Raw genomic sequence first — 15,369 nt, 5'->3', positions numbered from 1 at the left:
AAATATTGAATTAAAAAATATATGTCTCTGTATAAATTTAAACAACTAAAAATTTATAAATTACATATTTGGGTGTTGTCTCTCTGTATATTTATCTTTTGATATTGTAATTGTTTTTTCATTAAATTTGGGAATTTAGTTTTAGCAATTATCACTAAGGAGTTTCGTTTAATAAAATAATTTTACAAACGATAATGAACTTATGATGAAAAACATGATTCATATAAACATGGTATTATTAGTTCCTAAGGTATTTTTATCATCTGAAGATTTATAGTTCAATTGCATCTCCAATATAAATTAGATATTCTTAAAATTTTTATCATCTGAAGATTTATAGTTCAATTGCATCTCCAATATAAATTAGATATTCTTAAAATTTGTGATCGCATGTATTATTGTGAGAAATTACACACACAAAATAGATATGTCATTTTATATATAATTATAGATTTTATATTTAAACTATATTACATAGTTTTATAATTAAAAAAGATGATTTTTTTTTTTACATTATAGTTTTTTTTATTGATTTTCAATTTAAAAAGTTATTTTAGTCAAATATCTTATATTTGTAAAATTCAGTCTTAACATATTATATCGAAACTATAGTTTAATAAAAGATAAAGGCTAAGATCTAACATTATATATACTTTTATCATAGATTTATTAAATTTAAAAATAAATATTTTAAAAATTATATTAATAGGATATATAATTAGTTAACAGCACTTAATGAGAAGTATTATACAAACAAATTAATTCGTGATAGCAAGTAAAGTTTAATACGAAGAGAATCAGAATGTAATAATGTTTTATAAATAATAAGTAATTGTAATTACTTGAATATTTTAATTAATAACGAATTGAAATTAGTTTTATGGAAGAACGAAAATGTTTGATCCAAAAGCTGAAAATGTGAATGGCGATTAGGGAGCGAGCTTGTTCAAAACAGGGTCCTCCATTTTCGGACACGAACACTCTCTCTGTAACGCACTCTATAACTCGCATCCTTAACAACCCCAAAAAAATGGGAATAGAGAAATTCCGATTCGACAATGGCGAAGCTCTCGGAGACCTACGCGTGCGCACCCTCAACGGAGCGCGGCCGCGGCATCCTCATCTCCGGCGACTCCAAAACCAACAACGTCCTCTACTGTACCGGGCGATCCGTCATCATCCGCAACCTCGAGAACCCGCTCCAGGTCTCCGTCTACAGCGAGCATGCCTACCCCGTCACAGTGGCGCGTTACTCTCCCAACGGTGAGTGGATCGCCTCCGCCGATGTCTCCGGCACCGTCCGCATTTGGGGGACTCATAACGACTTCGTTCTGAAGAACGAGTTTCGGGTCCTGTCGGGTCGGATCGACGACCTCCAGTGGTCCTTCGACGGAATGAGGATCGTCGCTTGTGGGGACGGCAAGGGCAAGTCGTTCGTTCGCGCCTTTATGTAATTTTCTTCTCATTTCCTCTTTTTTTTTTTTTTTAATTGCACTTTTCTATAGTTATATCAATTCTGCGTTCTTTCTTTAACTACCACAAATCTTCCATGCCACTAGAGAATCAAATTTTAATATCTAGATAGTTTGTTTGGTAACATCATCTACATGTCATAATTATGTAAAAAAAATTACATGCAATATCTATGTATGATTAAAAAATATTTTCTGAAAAAAGTCTATTCGTACAAGATTTTTCACTTTTATGTAATTATCAATATTTGAAATAGTTTATGCCAATTAAGCTCGTGTTTTTATTGTTACATTTTTTTTTTGGGTGGTATTTGTATTTCCATATTTTCATCTATAGACATGGAATATCAATGTAAAAGTTTTAAAACATTCATGCTTTTAATAGTTATATATCGTGGGTATACAATTATTATTCATACATTTATTATAAAAGGTAACAAAGTTATCATGATTTTCTTAATTTTAGTTATTGATTAAGAATTTGTTGTTAAGTAATATCCTAGTTAACAAAAAGTAGTGAGCAATATGTCTGATACTGTTCAAATAAATACATGCAAAAGTAAAAAAATTCTGACATGAAAGAGACTCCCTTAAAAACTGACAAAACTTATAGGAAATGAAATAATTGAGGTATATATATTGAGTGTATTTTTTATATCAGCAAACAATCACATGGATGAGTGTCATGTCAAGCATTAGATTAAAAAAGTGATTAATGTTTTGGTTAGATGTAGATGAAAAAGTGAGAAGGAAAAAAATAAAGTGAAAAGATAGAATTGTTTAGATTAAGCAAATGAGAATGAAAAATAAAATATTTTTTTAGTTATTTATTATTATTATTATTATTAGAAAAAAAATATTGATTTTAGATCATCGATAATCTATTATATTCTTCATTTTCCAACAAATCCTTTAAAATTTAATAGCACAAGAAAATACTGTAAACATAGTTTTTATAGGATGACATCAAGGATGTAGTGTAAGAATTTGTTTTGATGATATAATTTTAAAAAACTAGTAACTGATAATGTATTATCTACGACAACTTGACAATGACTCCATCTACCTAGTCAGAGTTAAAGTTATTGCCATTATAAGTATTTAAGTTTTATTTTTTATGACCCTGTATGATCTGAATGGAGGTAGCTACGCAATTTTTAAATTGAAATTATTTTAATTTGTTTGAGTTTCTCTGTAACATTTTTTCTCTGTTATGGCTCATGTCATAATGTTTGAATTTGAGTTACATGTTCTCAGAATTATATTAAAAGAAGAATTGGCCAAATGCATGTATGTGCAAAAGTGCTTCCTATTTTTCGATATCTAATGGTCTGTCCCCTTTTTTCATCTTTAATATATTTTGGATTTTAAGGTGGGATTCAGGTTCCACTGTTGGTGATTTTGATGGCCATTCGCGCCGGGTTTTAAGCTGTGCATTTAAACCAACAAGGCCATTCCGCATTGTCACATGTGGAGAAGATTTTTTGGCGAATTTTTATGATGGTCCACCGTTCAAGTTCAATATGTCCATCAGGTAAGTTTACTAGTGGATAAATGCCTCTTCAAATTAACTTGGGGAGCTTTTTCTGATCTTTTTTTTCAGTTTTTAAAGTGGGCAGTGTATATTAATTTCTTACTAAGGGACTTTCTGCAAGAGTTGGCATCTCTCTTTTGTTGGTAAAGATGCAGATAAAAATTAATATACGTCTTTTACCAGGGAATTGGGATATGAAGGAACTTTATAAAATAGAAAATGATGAAAGATTCAAGAGGTTATGGACGGTGTGGATAAAGATAACTTCGTTATAGCTATATATATAGTCTATGATCAGGAGTTGTCACGGCACTGATATTTATCAATTGTTTACTTTTGAAAATAGGGTGAAGTTGTTTTAGTTTAACAGAAATGTTTTGGGTTGAGTAGGTTTCCATTTCTTTATTCAGGTTGTCATAGAAGACATTCTGTATCTGCAGGGACCATTCGAATTTTGTCAACTGTGTGAGATTTTCTCCAGATGGGAGCAAATTTATTACTGTTAGCTCGGATAGGAAGGGCATTATATATGATGGAAAGACAGGGAACAAACTTGGCGAGTTGTCCACGGAGCATGGTCACAAGGGCAGCATATATGCAGTTAGTTGGAGTCCTGACAGCAAACAGGTAAGCTTCTACTTGTGTTTGAATCTTATAGTGTATGTTTGTTATGGCGTTTGAGAACCACAAATGCGAATTCATTCCCATGCTACATAATGTATGTAGTTTCTGCATCCAATCCACTTCAACATGGTTTGGAAGGTAGTTCTAAACAGGGTAATAAGAAAATATAGAATAGATGGTGCCAGAAGATATTTATTTCAAGTATAATAACTTTTGAGCAAATACCAATCTAATCGCGTAAAGAAGGAAATGATTTGATAGTGTTTATGCTTTTTTTCGATGTTCAGGGCAGTTATGTTTACATGCTACCCTAAACTACCTAATGAATTGCAGGTTCTTACTGTGTCCGCTGACAAATCAGCAAAAATATGGGATATTGTTGAGGATGGTAGTAGTGGAACCCTTAATAAGACTTTGGCATCTACTGAATCTGGCGAGGTGGAGGATATGCTTGTTGGTTGTCTTTGGCAGAATGATTTTCTGCTTACTATATCTCTTGGTGGCATGACTAATTTATATTCTGCTAAGGATTTAGATAAAAGCCCGTGCTCAATATCTGGTCACATGAAAAATGTCACCATTTTGTCTCTTCTTAAACGAAGTGAAAAGATGCTTTTGACCAGCAGCTATGATGGAGTGATCATTAGATGGATTCCAGGCAAGGGATACAGTGGCAAGTTTGAGAGTAAACAATTTGGATTAATCAAATTGTTAGTAGCTGGCCAAGATGAAGTTATTGCTTCTGGATTTGACAACAAGGTAACTGATTGACACGTGACATCGTTCATTTATGATTTACCATTATACAGACATCTTCGGTCCTTCTATTTCTTCATTGCAAACACTGAATCTCCACGTTTGATGTACGATGATTGTGCAATCATTTTTAGATAAATATAGTATAATATTTCTGATTGATAGTAGGCTAGTCACCACCACCAAACCATGAAGTCAGTTTTGCTGTTTATCCTGAAAGTACATGCAAAATCAACTATTTTTATTCCAGTATTAGAGATTGAACTTATGTCTGCGATGAATCCAGATCTAGGCCTCAGACTTTTGCAACTCTATTAACGGTGTTTACTGTTTAACAAATGTTTTGTTGTGGAAGATTTGTAAAGCAATGTAGCTAAATAGTGCCTTTCCTTGTAAGTTCAGTATGAATTTAGATGAAGTCTTCATTCATCATTAACAATTCATAATTTTTGTTTCCATATTGGAACAGAGTGCATAAAAAGAATAAAGTTCTGCTTTTTATAAAAAAAAGATAGCAGTTAATAGTCCATTTGGTTTCTGGGTGGGCATTTCATGAGATAGAAATATCTAGAAGAATGAGTGACCAGTCTTCTTCTGAGCAAGGCTTGGAACACATGAAATGTCTCTCACGTTACTTGATTTTACCTTCTTGGACATTTTAAACTACTGTTTGGACTTTATATTCACAACCAGCACATCTTTGAGTTGAATTCTTAATTTATGCTTGGTTATTAGTCAAATTATTCAGTCTAGAAGGCACCCTTTTGCATTGTTGATATTCATTATGATATCTTTCTACCACACAATCTATTTATTCATGTAGGGAAATTTTGATCCAATATCATATTACACATGCAGTTTAACCTATTATCAGTTTTAAGCAGTTGTTTTATTAAAATTTACAGCTACTATGAATTGCATACTGTAGTGTGTTTAAATTTGGTCTAACCCAAAAATAAAATTAGAGTCTAGATTTATAAACTCGAGGTTGTATTTACAATACATTCAATTTATGGATTTTAATACGCATTCAAAAGAATGTCAATACGTGTAAAAATACACACGAACATACGGGTTATTAAAAGTATTCAAGATCTTAAAACAGTTCTGCGACTGTCATAAACTGTAAGATATTAAAACAAAATATTAGTATTTCTGATTTTGACAATATTCTAATGCTAGCTGTAAAATTAAACTTCTTACCTTATTCCTCTTTCACGTTGAAGCAAATTTGTTTATTTCTTGATTTTATAACTTAGTCCACCGAGGGAACAGATTATCATTGATTGGGTTGTCAATCTTGTCAAAAGTCAATTGTTTCTTTTACTTGCTCATAAGATTTAACGAAAATTGACCTTACTGTTATTCCAAACTAAAGAATTTTGGCTTTTAGTAGATAGTGCTTAAACTTGCATGTATTAAATGTAGGTATACAGAGTTCCTTTTGAAGGGGATAATTTGGGTCCTGCTGAAACTCTTGATGTTGGAAGTCAGCCAAAGGATTTGAGCCTTGCACTTGATAGCCCTGAGCTTGCCATTGTTGCAATTGAATCTGGAGTTGTCTTGCTAAAGGGTTCAAAAATTCTTTCCACTGTAAAGCTGGACTTTGTTGTGACCGCGGCTGCTCTTTCACCTGATGGCAGTGAAGCAATTGTAGGAGGGCAAGACGGTAAATTGCGCATCTATTCAGTATCAGGGGATACAGTTACTGAACAGAGTGTACTCGAAAAGCACCGAGGCGCCATTACCGTAATCAAATACTCTCCAGATGTTTCCATGTTTGCGTCAGCTGATTTGAATCGTGAAGCTGTTGTGTGGGACCGTGCTTCCAAAGAGGTAACATTAGACTTTGGTTCATCCTATGCACAATTTTTTCCTGCTTGAAATAGGTGACTCTTTATCTTCTTGATTGTAGTAGTATTCTAGCTTTACCCATCATGAAGTGCATATGAATTTCATTCAAGTATGTTTTTGTTAAACTTGATTCCATAATGAGCAGCACTGATGAAAACATTTGGTTAGCCATAATACTTGATTTGCTTAAGGGAAAATTAAACTTATTTACTCAAATCTATGACGAAATGAAGAACCTCTTTCATGTTTTGAATGTTATATTTGGCTTTCCTACTACTGTTTATAGCCATATCTCCAATGCTGAGGCTAGGAAAGGAGTCATCATTAAATGAATGTGGTAATGTACATGTTCTATAAATTAGGATAATTACAAGAAAATGTAACGACCACGACCATGACCATGACAAGCAGACCTCGTGTAGACCTTGGATATCTCTACGCAAATAATGAATGTAACATAGTAACCATGAAAAAAAAAATCTGATACAAAACTTAGGTTTTATTGACAGTGCATTGCCTCACCACTGACAGAAACACATCAAACTTCGAGTTACCAACTCAGTACAACAAACTTTTCAAGTTACCAACTCAGTTTAACACAGACGCGGTTCATTTCTTGAAGTTCTTGTGTTTCATAGATGATGATACTGTCTGTAATAGCTACTGAAATGCCTAGTTGTTTTGACTAAAGAAATTATTCCTTTCATGACCTGCCATTTGACTGAAAATTTTGTCTTTCAGGTGAAGCTTAATAACATGTTGTTTAATACTGCTCGTATTAACAATCTAGCTTGGTCTCCTGATAGCACACTGGTAGCTACTGGTTCACTTGATACATGTGTCATCATATATGAAATTGGAAAACCGGCTTCAAGTCGCAGAACCATAAAGGGTGCTCATTTAGGTGGAGTTTACGGATTAACTTTTATTGATCAGGATAGAGTGGTCAGTTCTGGGGAGGATGGTTGTGTTCGAGTCTGGACTTTGATTTCTGAATAAACAATGCATCAGAACTTTCTCTTTTATGGTAAGAAATTGATAGTTGTCATTCATTGTATTGATGGTCTTCAATTTTATGCAGTGGTAAAAAAAAAAAGATTGCAGTAGTGTTGTGGTGTGCACACTTGATAGATTTTTCTTGAAGACTAAACATTTGGATATTTTACCTAAGCTGGTTTTTTTTATCTGCAGAGGTGGGAATCTTGGTTTTTCCAAAGAAATTGGCGATAAATTTTGTTCTTGTCTAAGCAAAATATCAATGCAGGTAATGCAATAGCACTTCTACCAATCAAAGCAATTTAATCTTGTTCGTCTAGACATTTGATGAAAGCAATCAAGTATAGTTTTATTTAGGTAGCATGAATTTGTAACCATTTTTTTTCTGTATAATTCAAATTAAGAACATGTTGACACTTTTTTTTTACAATGAATTCTTAAGCTCTTTTCACTCTAGTGATTAGGCTTTCATTAATGATTAATTTCTACAGTAACAGCAAGAAGCAAATTCCTGCACAACAAAAAAAATTATTTTCAAGTTATTTTTTAGTTAATTACGTATTTGATCTTTTAATTTAGGATATAACTGATTTTGATCCCATAATTTAATTAATTCCATTTTTTTTCAAATAATGACTTTGATTTCTTTTACTTAAAGATCATCAAATCCAGTTTTTTCATAAATTGATCCAATTATATTGTTTAGACCTTTTTTATTTATTCAAAATTGTGCAAACTAATTTTTTTTTTTCAAACTATAATCTTACCTAGTAAAAAATCCTTTAAATTTACACTAAATTTTGATTTTTGTGTAACATCTTCGTATTCTCAATTTTGTATTCAGAGGTTTATCAAAATTTAGAATCAAGATGTTGGCATACTTGATAATCTTGACCTCACTGAAAAAGAGCAAAAGCGAATGCATTATTTAAAAGAATAAAGTAATTACAAACAAAGCGGGTATTACAATATTTCCTTGAAAAAAAGGGCAAAATTATAATTAAGCTAAAATTCTTAGAATGAACTTGACAAAGTCACAATTCCAAGTATCAAGAATAAAAAATCAATTTTACTTTCTGTAATTTTTAAAATTAATTATGGTTTACTCCTTCTGGTCTTTGATAAAAGATACTTTTGATAAAATCACTGATAGAATTAATTAATTCAATGTAATTTTTAAAAAATATTATCAATGTACTAAATTAATATTCATCATCAATTACTTTTAAAATTCTTCTTTTACTATTTATTAATATAAAACATATATATATTCATAATATTCAATAAAAGTAAATGAAATATTTTATTAAAAAATCAATAGTTTCTTCTAAAATGTAACTTATATTAAAACAACAGAGTATTATTTTAGAAAACAAATAAACAGAAACAATCCTATTATAATAACGTATTAGTTTTGGCTGAAATTTTCTTACACTCATTAAATTATAAACCAGCCTTATTAAACAAGAACTAAGTTCCATATCACTCTGAAGCTCAACAATTTTTTAGCTTAAAGTGAAGAATGTCAAATGTGAGTGAGTGAAAGATTTTGTTTCTTCAATTTGTTTTCTTCATAAGCCTATAAAAATGGTTAGTAATATTGCAGAGAATATATTATTTACAATTTGACAGAGAAGACTTTGCCTGAACTGTGAAGAGCACTGTAGCAATTTTGTGTCGTATTTTGGATAAGGACTGACACCTAACTTAGCTGTTTCAACTTTCAATAATAACATCCAAAAGAAAAAATTCATTATAAAAGATACCTATTTTAACTTTTAACAATTAGATACTTTTGAGTAATTTATAGGACCACATAATAGTTTCACCTCTAAGAATGTTTTAATAATATATTAAAATAGATTTTAAGTGAAATTCAATCTCATAATATTATTCATATATCTATTTATATAAAATAATTTTGTCTTATCTACAGTAATTTTAAATCAGAAAAATAATATTTTTTTATAACCCACAGGATTCTGAAGGTCCTGTCCCATCAGTATGAGATCTTATGAGTGATAAATTTCTTCTCTTGTGCAGCAGCTGCATTTACTAAGACTCAAAGTCAAAACAAGCACATACTCATCAACAAATCCTGTACACAAAAACTAATATTCTTTAGGGGGGGGTTTGACAAATATTAAATACCTTTTCATTCTTTATATAAGTAATATCCAATAAAATTGTAGAAAAGAACTGTTTATTCTTCTAATTATGTTCTAAAAAACAGCAACTGCATCAGATTTACTCTTAGTTTGTTTGTAGTTTTTCTTCACTGCTGAAATGATGTGTGTGACATTCCTGAGATAGTTAGCTAGTAAATTGACTGTTGAATTAATTTATCTGAGTTGCTTGTTTTTAAAACCCTTCTTTAGAATAATCCACTTCCCAATATACTACTACAGTATCTATTCCACTTCTTCATGTATACCTGTTGTTGAATTTGCTGGCAACCACATTTGTAACATTCTATTCATTATTTATTGCTGAAGCTCATGGTCATGTTCCTTGTCTTGGCAGTAGCGTTTTGCTTCCAAGACAACATGGCCTCTCCTGTTCTTTGTCCCTTCCTTTATAACAACCCAACCATCAACCAACTACCACTTATTTTTTCAAGGGTAAATCTGCTCATAACCCCATAATGAGATTTAAACCAGTATACACAAATGTCAAAGTCATCACTAAAAATTACAAAGATAGTAATTGTGCTGTTGTTTATTCCAATTTACCATATTAATGGTTATCTTGTTCAAGAATGTATGATGTTCAAACTCTCAACTTCAAAAAACAGAAAAGCAAAGGTAAGGAGCCTAGGGAATGCTACCAGTTACAAGTAACAGTTCCAACACTAAACCTTTTCAAGTTTCTTTTTCCAAACCAGAAAAAGGCTACAACATTGGGCTAAAATTCTGTCTGGATAAACCCCTTAAACACAGTGGCATGTGCTTTGTTTAAGATCATTAATATAACTACATATTTATATCACCAACTCCCAAGTTTGTATCGTGGTCCTGTCTGTGAGAACACTGCATGCTAGCACACGTGACAAGCGCGTGCGTATCTATCTAACATACTATTACTCACAGCTTTGCACACATTGTCAACCCAACTGTTCATAGACACACCGTGTCATCATACCCTGTCTCAGTGCACAGAAAACAGTGACTCGTGTCACCTTGTCCACTTTGAAGCATACTCCAATATCCAATTAAATCCAATGTAATAAAATAAGATCTTAGCCCTTCCACCATGTCCCCACAAAGCTAAAGTCCAAAGTTAGGTACGCATATTTACATTGGCTTCAAGATTAGATGCATATAAATAATAATATACACTTCATCGCCTGAAAAAGTTAGGACTTTAGCATAAAACATGTTCATCTAATCCACATAGGAAACAGCAGTTCACAAGACAGAACAACCAGGGATACAATATTCTTTTAAAAAATAACAAGGCAAACATCATCTTAACCACTACACAGTACACTGATATGATTCACTCACACATCCATCCCTCCCCAACACATTCATTCATATGTCCCACCAAATAGCAGTCAAAAGCTATTCTAGCTTGGTAAATGGGAGTCCAAGGTCAAACCCACCACCTATTTTGCTTTTCCTTTCACTTTTTGAGCTCTATTATCTATCATTACATTATTGAACAACTGCTGTTGGTATTGTCATCACTGAACATGTGAGCTGCAGAGTGATCATCACCACTTCCAGGGTAACTAGGCAAGCCATAGGAATAGGAGTATTGTGCAGGACTGTAGCTATTACTATGGTTGTAGTAATAGCCAGTGTTGGTAGGAATCACGGGAGACCTGTGATACATCATCTGGGGCTGTTGCTGCATGGCTTGTCTAGCCTGCATGTTCATGTTCATCATCAATGGAGATGGGGATGGATGGTTATTGAAGCCACTCATGTTCATCAGCAGAGAAGATGGGTATTGGCCAGTAGCCATACCACCATTTGAAAAAGCTGCAGAGGAACCTGGAATCATATTATTGGACTGAACAGGAAAACCTCCCATGGCATTGGGATTATTAGCCCCTAGAACAGTGGCACTACTAACATTACCCCCATTACCATTAAAACCAGCCATATTCATCATGGCACCAATGTCATTGGCCCTTTTGGCTTCACCAAGATTGAGGTTAAGGCCTTCACCACCCAGATGGCCACCGTTCAGTTTAAGGGCTGCCATTGTTTTCTGATCAAGCCCCACATTTGGACTCTCCTTCACTCCCATATTCGGATTTGGGCCTCCTTTCTTGCCATTACCGGCATTGCCACCACCATTGTTCATCTTACCATTGATGGCACCAGCTCCCATGGGCGCCATATTTTTCCTCACATTATTTGCATTAGCTGCTTGCTGCTTCAACATCTGCAGCTGATTGGCTTTCTCCCTGAGAAACCTCATTTCTTCATCTTCGTCCTCATCTTCATCATCATATTCAGAGTAGTATTCATCCTCTTCAGAACTAAAAGCAGGAAACTTCTGCTGGTTTTTGAAGGCATCAAGCCCCTTGACAAGGGCTTGCTTTTGTCCTTTGTTCTTGTCATCCTTGGCATTGTTGTTCTTCTGCTTTTGGTTCTGATTTATTTTCTGAGACCAGAGCTCGGCATATTTGCCAGCTCTCACCAGCTTCTTGATCAAGGTTGCAGAATCCACACTACCTGAAACCGTTACTTTTTGCTGTTCTGCATCTATTTGAACTTGGTAAACACCTGCAGAACAAACAACCCAGAAAATCAGTTGCAAGCTGATCAATAAATTACAAGAATAAAACATAAACCTGAAAATCTAACATAAGACAAACACTTAAAAGAGCAACCAAAGGGGATATTTTCTTCTGTATGGCATGTCACTTGGAGATACTCCTTTGTTATACTCTTTACCTGACATTCTTCTAAAAAATTTACTAAATTCCTAACATGATTCATACCGTACATACACCAAGGTCAAACTACCACAAGTTCCAAACACCATAATTAAAAGCCTAACTTCCCATAGATGGTTTAAAAACAAAATATCCATGGTATGTCTACATAAAGGAGAAAATAAGTACTTTATATGCTGAAAAGTTACTTATTGTTTTCACTTAACTATGATAGCTTATGAAAGGAATCCGTTTGATGTGAGTCAGCAATACTACTACAGTCATCAATTTAAGTATGATTCTCCCGTCATAAATGGACTAAATAACTATAACTATGCTAAAAAACTTCAACAAAATCTCATCATCCGTACACTTTATAGTGAAGAACAAGGGAAGCTAGAGACAATGTAGACAAGAATGAGCATAGTGGATGAATAGTAAGAGCGAGAAACGATATAGTAAACAAGAGAGGTGAAAAGAAAGGGAGGACCTTCAATTCTCTGAAGGAGTTTCTTCACTTTGTGCTTACACCCATCACAGTGAATGTTAACTTTGAGAACACAAGTCTGTAGATGAAAATGAGACGAAACAAAGCAAACAAGAAAAGAAAACAGAAAGATTCCTCAGGAAAAGACTAACAAACAACTTTGCTGTGTTCATAGAAAATGGAATTAAAAAACAGAAAAGATGTCTTAAAAGAAAGACAGAAAGCATGAGTTGTATATGGGAGAAAGACCTGGATTTTAAGGAGCTTAAAGTCTTCTTCTTTAGTCATTTCTTCAGTGCTGTTTGGAACCAAACACGCTCCCTCTTTTCTCTCTCCCTCTGTTTGCAACCAAAAAATAAGGTTCTTAAAGCAAACGGTAAAAGGGGTTGCATGTGAGTTTCTACAACTTATAGATTCTACTGTCTCTCTCTCTCTCTCTTATACCGGCTAGTAGTAGTAGTAGTAGCCACTCTTCTCCCTCCCTCTCAACCACTTTTTGGAAGCAAACAAAACAAAGCCACATGGGGAGAGCCATTTCTACCTAGATTACAAATTTAAATTATTACTTAATTTTTCAATTCTAATTATAAACAAAATTTCTCACAACTAAATAACTTAATTAATTGATTATATAAAATTAATTTGAATATATATACTTAAATTTAACAAATTTCTTGAATCAAAATATAAATTTAGTACTTATATTAATTCTTTATTGTTTAATCATTCTAGTGATGATAAAATAAACTATATGGGTGTAAAAAAGTTCAAAATGTAACAATAAAAATCCAATTTTTATCATTAATAAAGGACATGTTAAATATTTAACAAAAAAATTATTAATTATATATATATATAATTAATTAAGTTAAACTTAAAAAATAAGTTAGAACTATTATAAAAATATTTGTTCATCAATTAGGTATTCCAACAAATTATTAAAATGTAATCTTTTAGTTTAAGAAAAAGGGAGAATAAAGTTTGAAATTGGAATTGTCATAAATAAATAAATAAATAAGAGAAAAGTGTGTTATTGAGAAAAAAAAAATGGAAAAAGGTGAGAGAGGGTGGAGAGAGAATGATGGGTTGGTCTGAGTGATGTGATTTGACGTAAAATGGTGACGGAAAACAATAAAAGAACAACAGCGACTTCACATGCCCACTTCATACTCCGTGTCAACATCTACTTTAAATATTTTTTTTTTTTTTAATTAATTGAGTGTAAATAAATAAATAAATTGTATAAGAATTAAGTGGTGTATTTAGTTGTATTTTTGAGTAGGAATACTTTGTTGTATAAAGATACGGTTTTAATGATGTTGCTTATGATACGCATTTAATAATAAATGACAAAGAGGCAAAGATGAGCAGGTGCAATAACTGTCTTTTTAATAGCTTATTCTACCAACGTAACTTTCTTAGTTGGATAACAACTGTTTTGTTTGTTTGTACCAAGTTCCACTGTCACCACATTTATCGGAACAAACAAAAAAAATACTTTACTCAAAATTCCTTTTACACACACATTTCAATATAAAATTAAACGTCCAAAAGTTTATTTTAAATATAACTAAAATAAAGTTAAATATGTCTTTTTATATGTAAATTTTTTATATAATCTAAACATTTTAATCTATTAAATACTTATCCTAATAAAATTATTGAAATAAGTTATTCTTAATTTTTCTTACCTAATAAATGTTCTGATCTTAAAAAGAGAAAATCACGACTTTAAGTCTAATTCAATACCATAAAACCGATTTATGAAATTGAGGTTTCCACTCACTTATACACAATGAGTTGTTTTCATCTCTAATCGATGTGAGATCTCTAACACACCTTCCTCACGCGTCGAGAGTGACCGCTCGTACGTGGGATAACATATTATGGGTGGTTCGATAACGACCGATAGCGGGTGGTACGATAAGCCCAACACAAACATTCGTTAGGATAGACTCAAAATGACTCTAATATCATATTTCAAAGTGACCATAAACAGATTTTACTGGGTTTAGTTAGGCTTAAAGTCCACTTTATAATAATTATAATACATTTGAAACTCAAAATTTGTGTGTTATTTAAAAAAATAATAATAAACACATATTTCAATAGTTTATTATAAATATCTAAAAAGTTTAAAATTTGCTCGGCATGAATTTTGACAATATAAAGTTAACCATTTTAAATAATAAATGCTAAAAAAATCTCTATAATTAAAGGGAAATGTTTCTAACTCTCTGTCTCTTATTTTTGGGAAAGTTTGTTTATTCTTGCTACAAGGTTGCAGAGTGGTAGAAAGAAAGAGTTTTATTAAAGATTTAGGTTATGGATGAAGATGATGACTAGATTTGTGGTTCTACTATGTTAGACACAATACAATGAAGAGCTTCACCGTACCTAGGTGACAGTTGAGAATCCTTGGTTTGCGACCATTGTCTGAGGCTATTTTTTCGCTATCCATATGCTAACACTGTCACCACTTGTTTGTCATTTTATTGGAGCAATTCAGGGAACTCATATTCTACAATCATTCATTCCCTGCGATGCATGGATCCATGGTTTTCGATTCACTCAAGCAACAAATGAAATTCCATGTCACGTCATATAATTTCATTATAAACATCCACCTAGGTTTAATTAAGTATGCAGAAAAGTTACTTTATTTTTGATGAAAAGTCAACTTGGTCAAGTTCATCTCTCAAAAGAACTGAGATTAACTAATAGTGTTAATGTGGAGTTAGGTTTTGATTATGTG

General features: G+C 32.4%; 2 protein-coding genes across 3 annotated transcripts; one reads left to right on the top strand and one right to left on the bottom strand.

Annotated features, from left to right (window-relative positions):
• Window positions 1–880: 880 nt before the first annotated feature.
• On the top strand, window positions 881–7,837 carry LOC137827862 (actin-interacting protein 1-2). 2 transcript variants are annotated; one of them, XM_090305151.1, is made up of 7 exons: window positions 881–1,450; window positions 2,845–3,006; window positions 3,417–3,633; window positions 3,964–4,389; window positions 5,815–6,222; window positions 6,982–7,267; window positions 7,432–7,711. In XM_090305151.1, the coding sequence occupies exons 4-6, from the start codon at window positions 4,078–4,080 to the stop codon at window positions 7,237–7,239; spliced, it is 978 nt and encodes a 325-aa protein (XP_090161277.1). In that variant the 5' UTR covers window positions 881–1,450; window positions 2,845–3,006; window positions 3,417–3,633; window positions 3,964–4,077; the 3' UTR covers window positions 7,240–7,267; window positions 7,432–7,711. The 2 variants fall into 2 exon arrangements, with proteins under 2 accessions (XP_090161277.1, XP_068490318.1); XM_068634217.2 differs by having other exon boundaries at window positions 906–1,450; window positions 3,447–3,633; window positions 7,432–7,837.
• A 2,743-nt stretch (window positions 7,838–10,580) lies between these two features.
• On the bottom strand, window positions 10,581–13,123 carry LOC137827861 (Heavy metal transport/detoxification superfamily protein). Its single transcript, XM_068634216.2, has 3 exons — window positions 12,864–13,123; window positions 12,618–12,693; window positions 10,581–11,975 (listed from the first exon to the last, which is right to left on the bottom strand). The coding sequence occupies exons 1-3, from the start codon at window positions 12,900–12,902 to the stop codon at window positions 10,888–10,890; spliced, it is 1,203 nt and encodes a 400-aa protein (XP_068490317.1). The 5' UTR covers window positions 12,903–13,123; the 3' UTR covers window positions 10,581–10,887.
• Between the last annotated feature and the right edge of the window lie 2,246 nt (window positions 13,124–15,369).

The sequence above is a fragment of the Phaseolus vulgaris genome, chromosome 7 (assembly GCF_051622355.1).
Source record: "Phaseolus vulgaris cultivar YP4 chromosome 7, ASM5162235v1, whole genome shotgun sequence".
Lineage (NCBI taxonomy): Eukaryota > Viridiplantae > Streptophyta > Magnoliopsida > Fabales > Fabaceae > Phaseolus > Phaseolus vulgaris.
The sequence above is the reverse complement of the archived record's forward strand: the minus strand, read 5'-3'. Positions and strand labels throughout refer to the sequence as shown.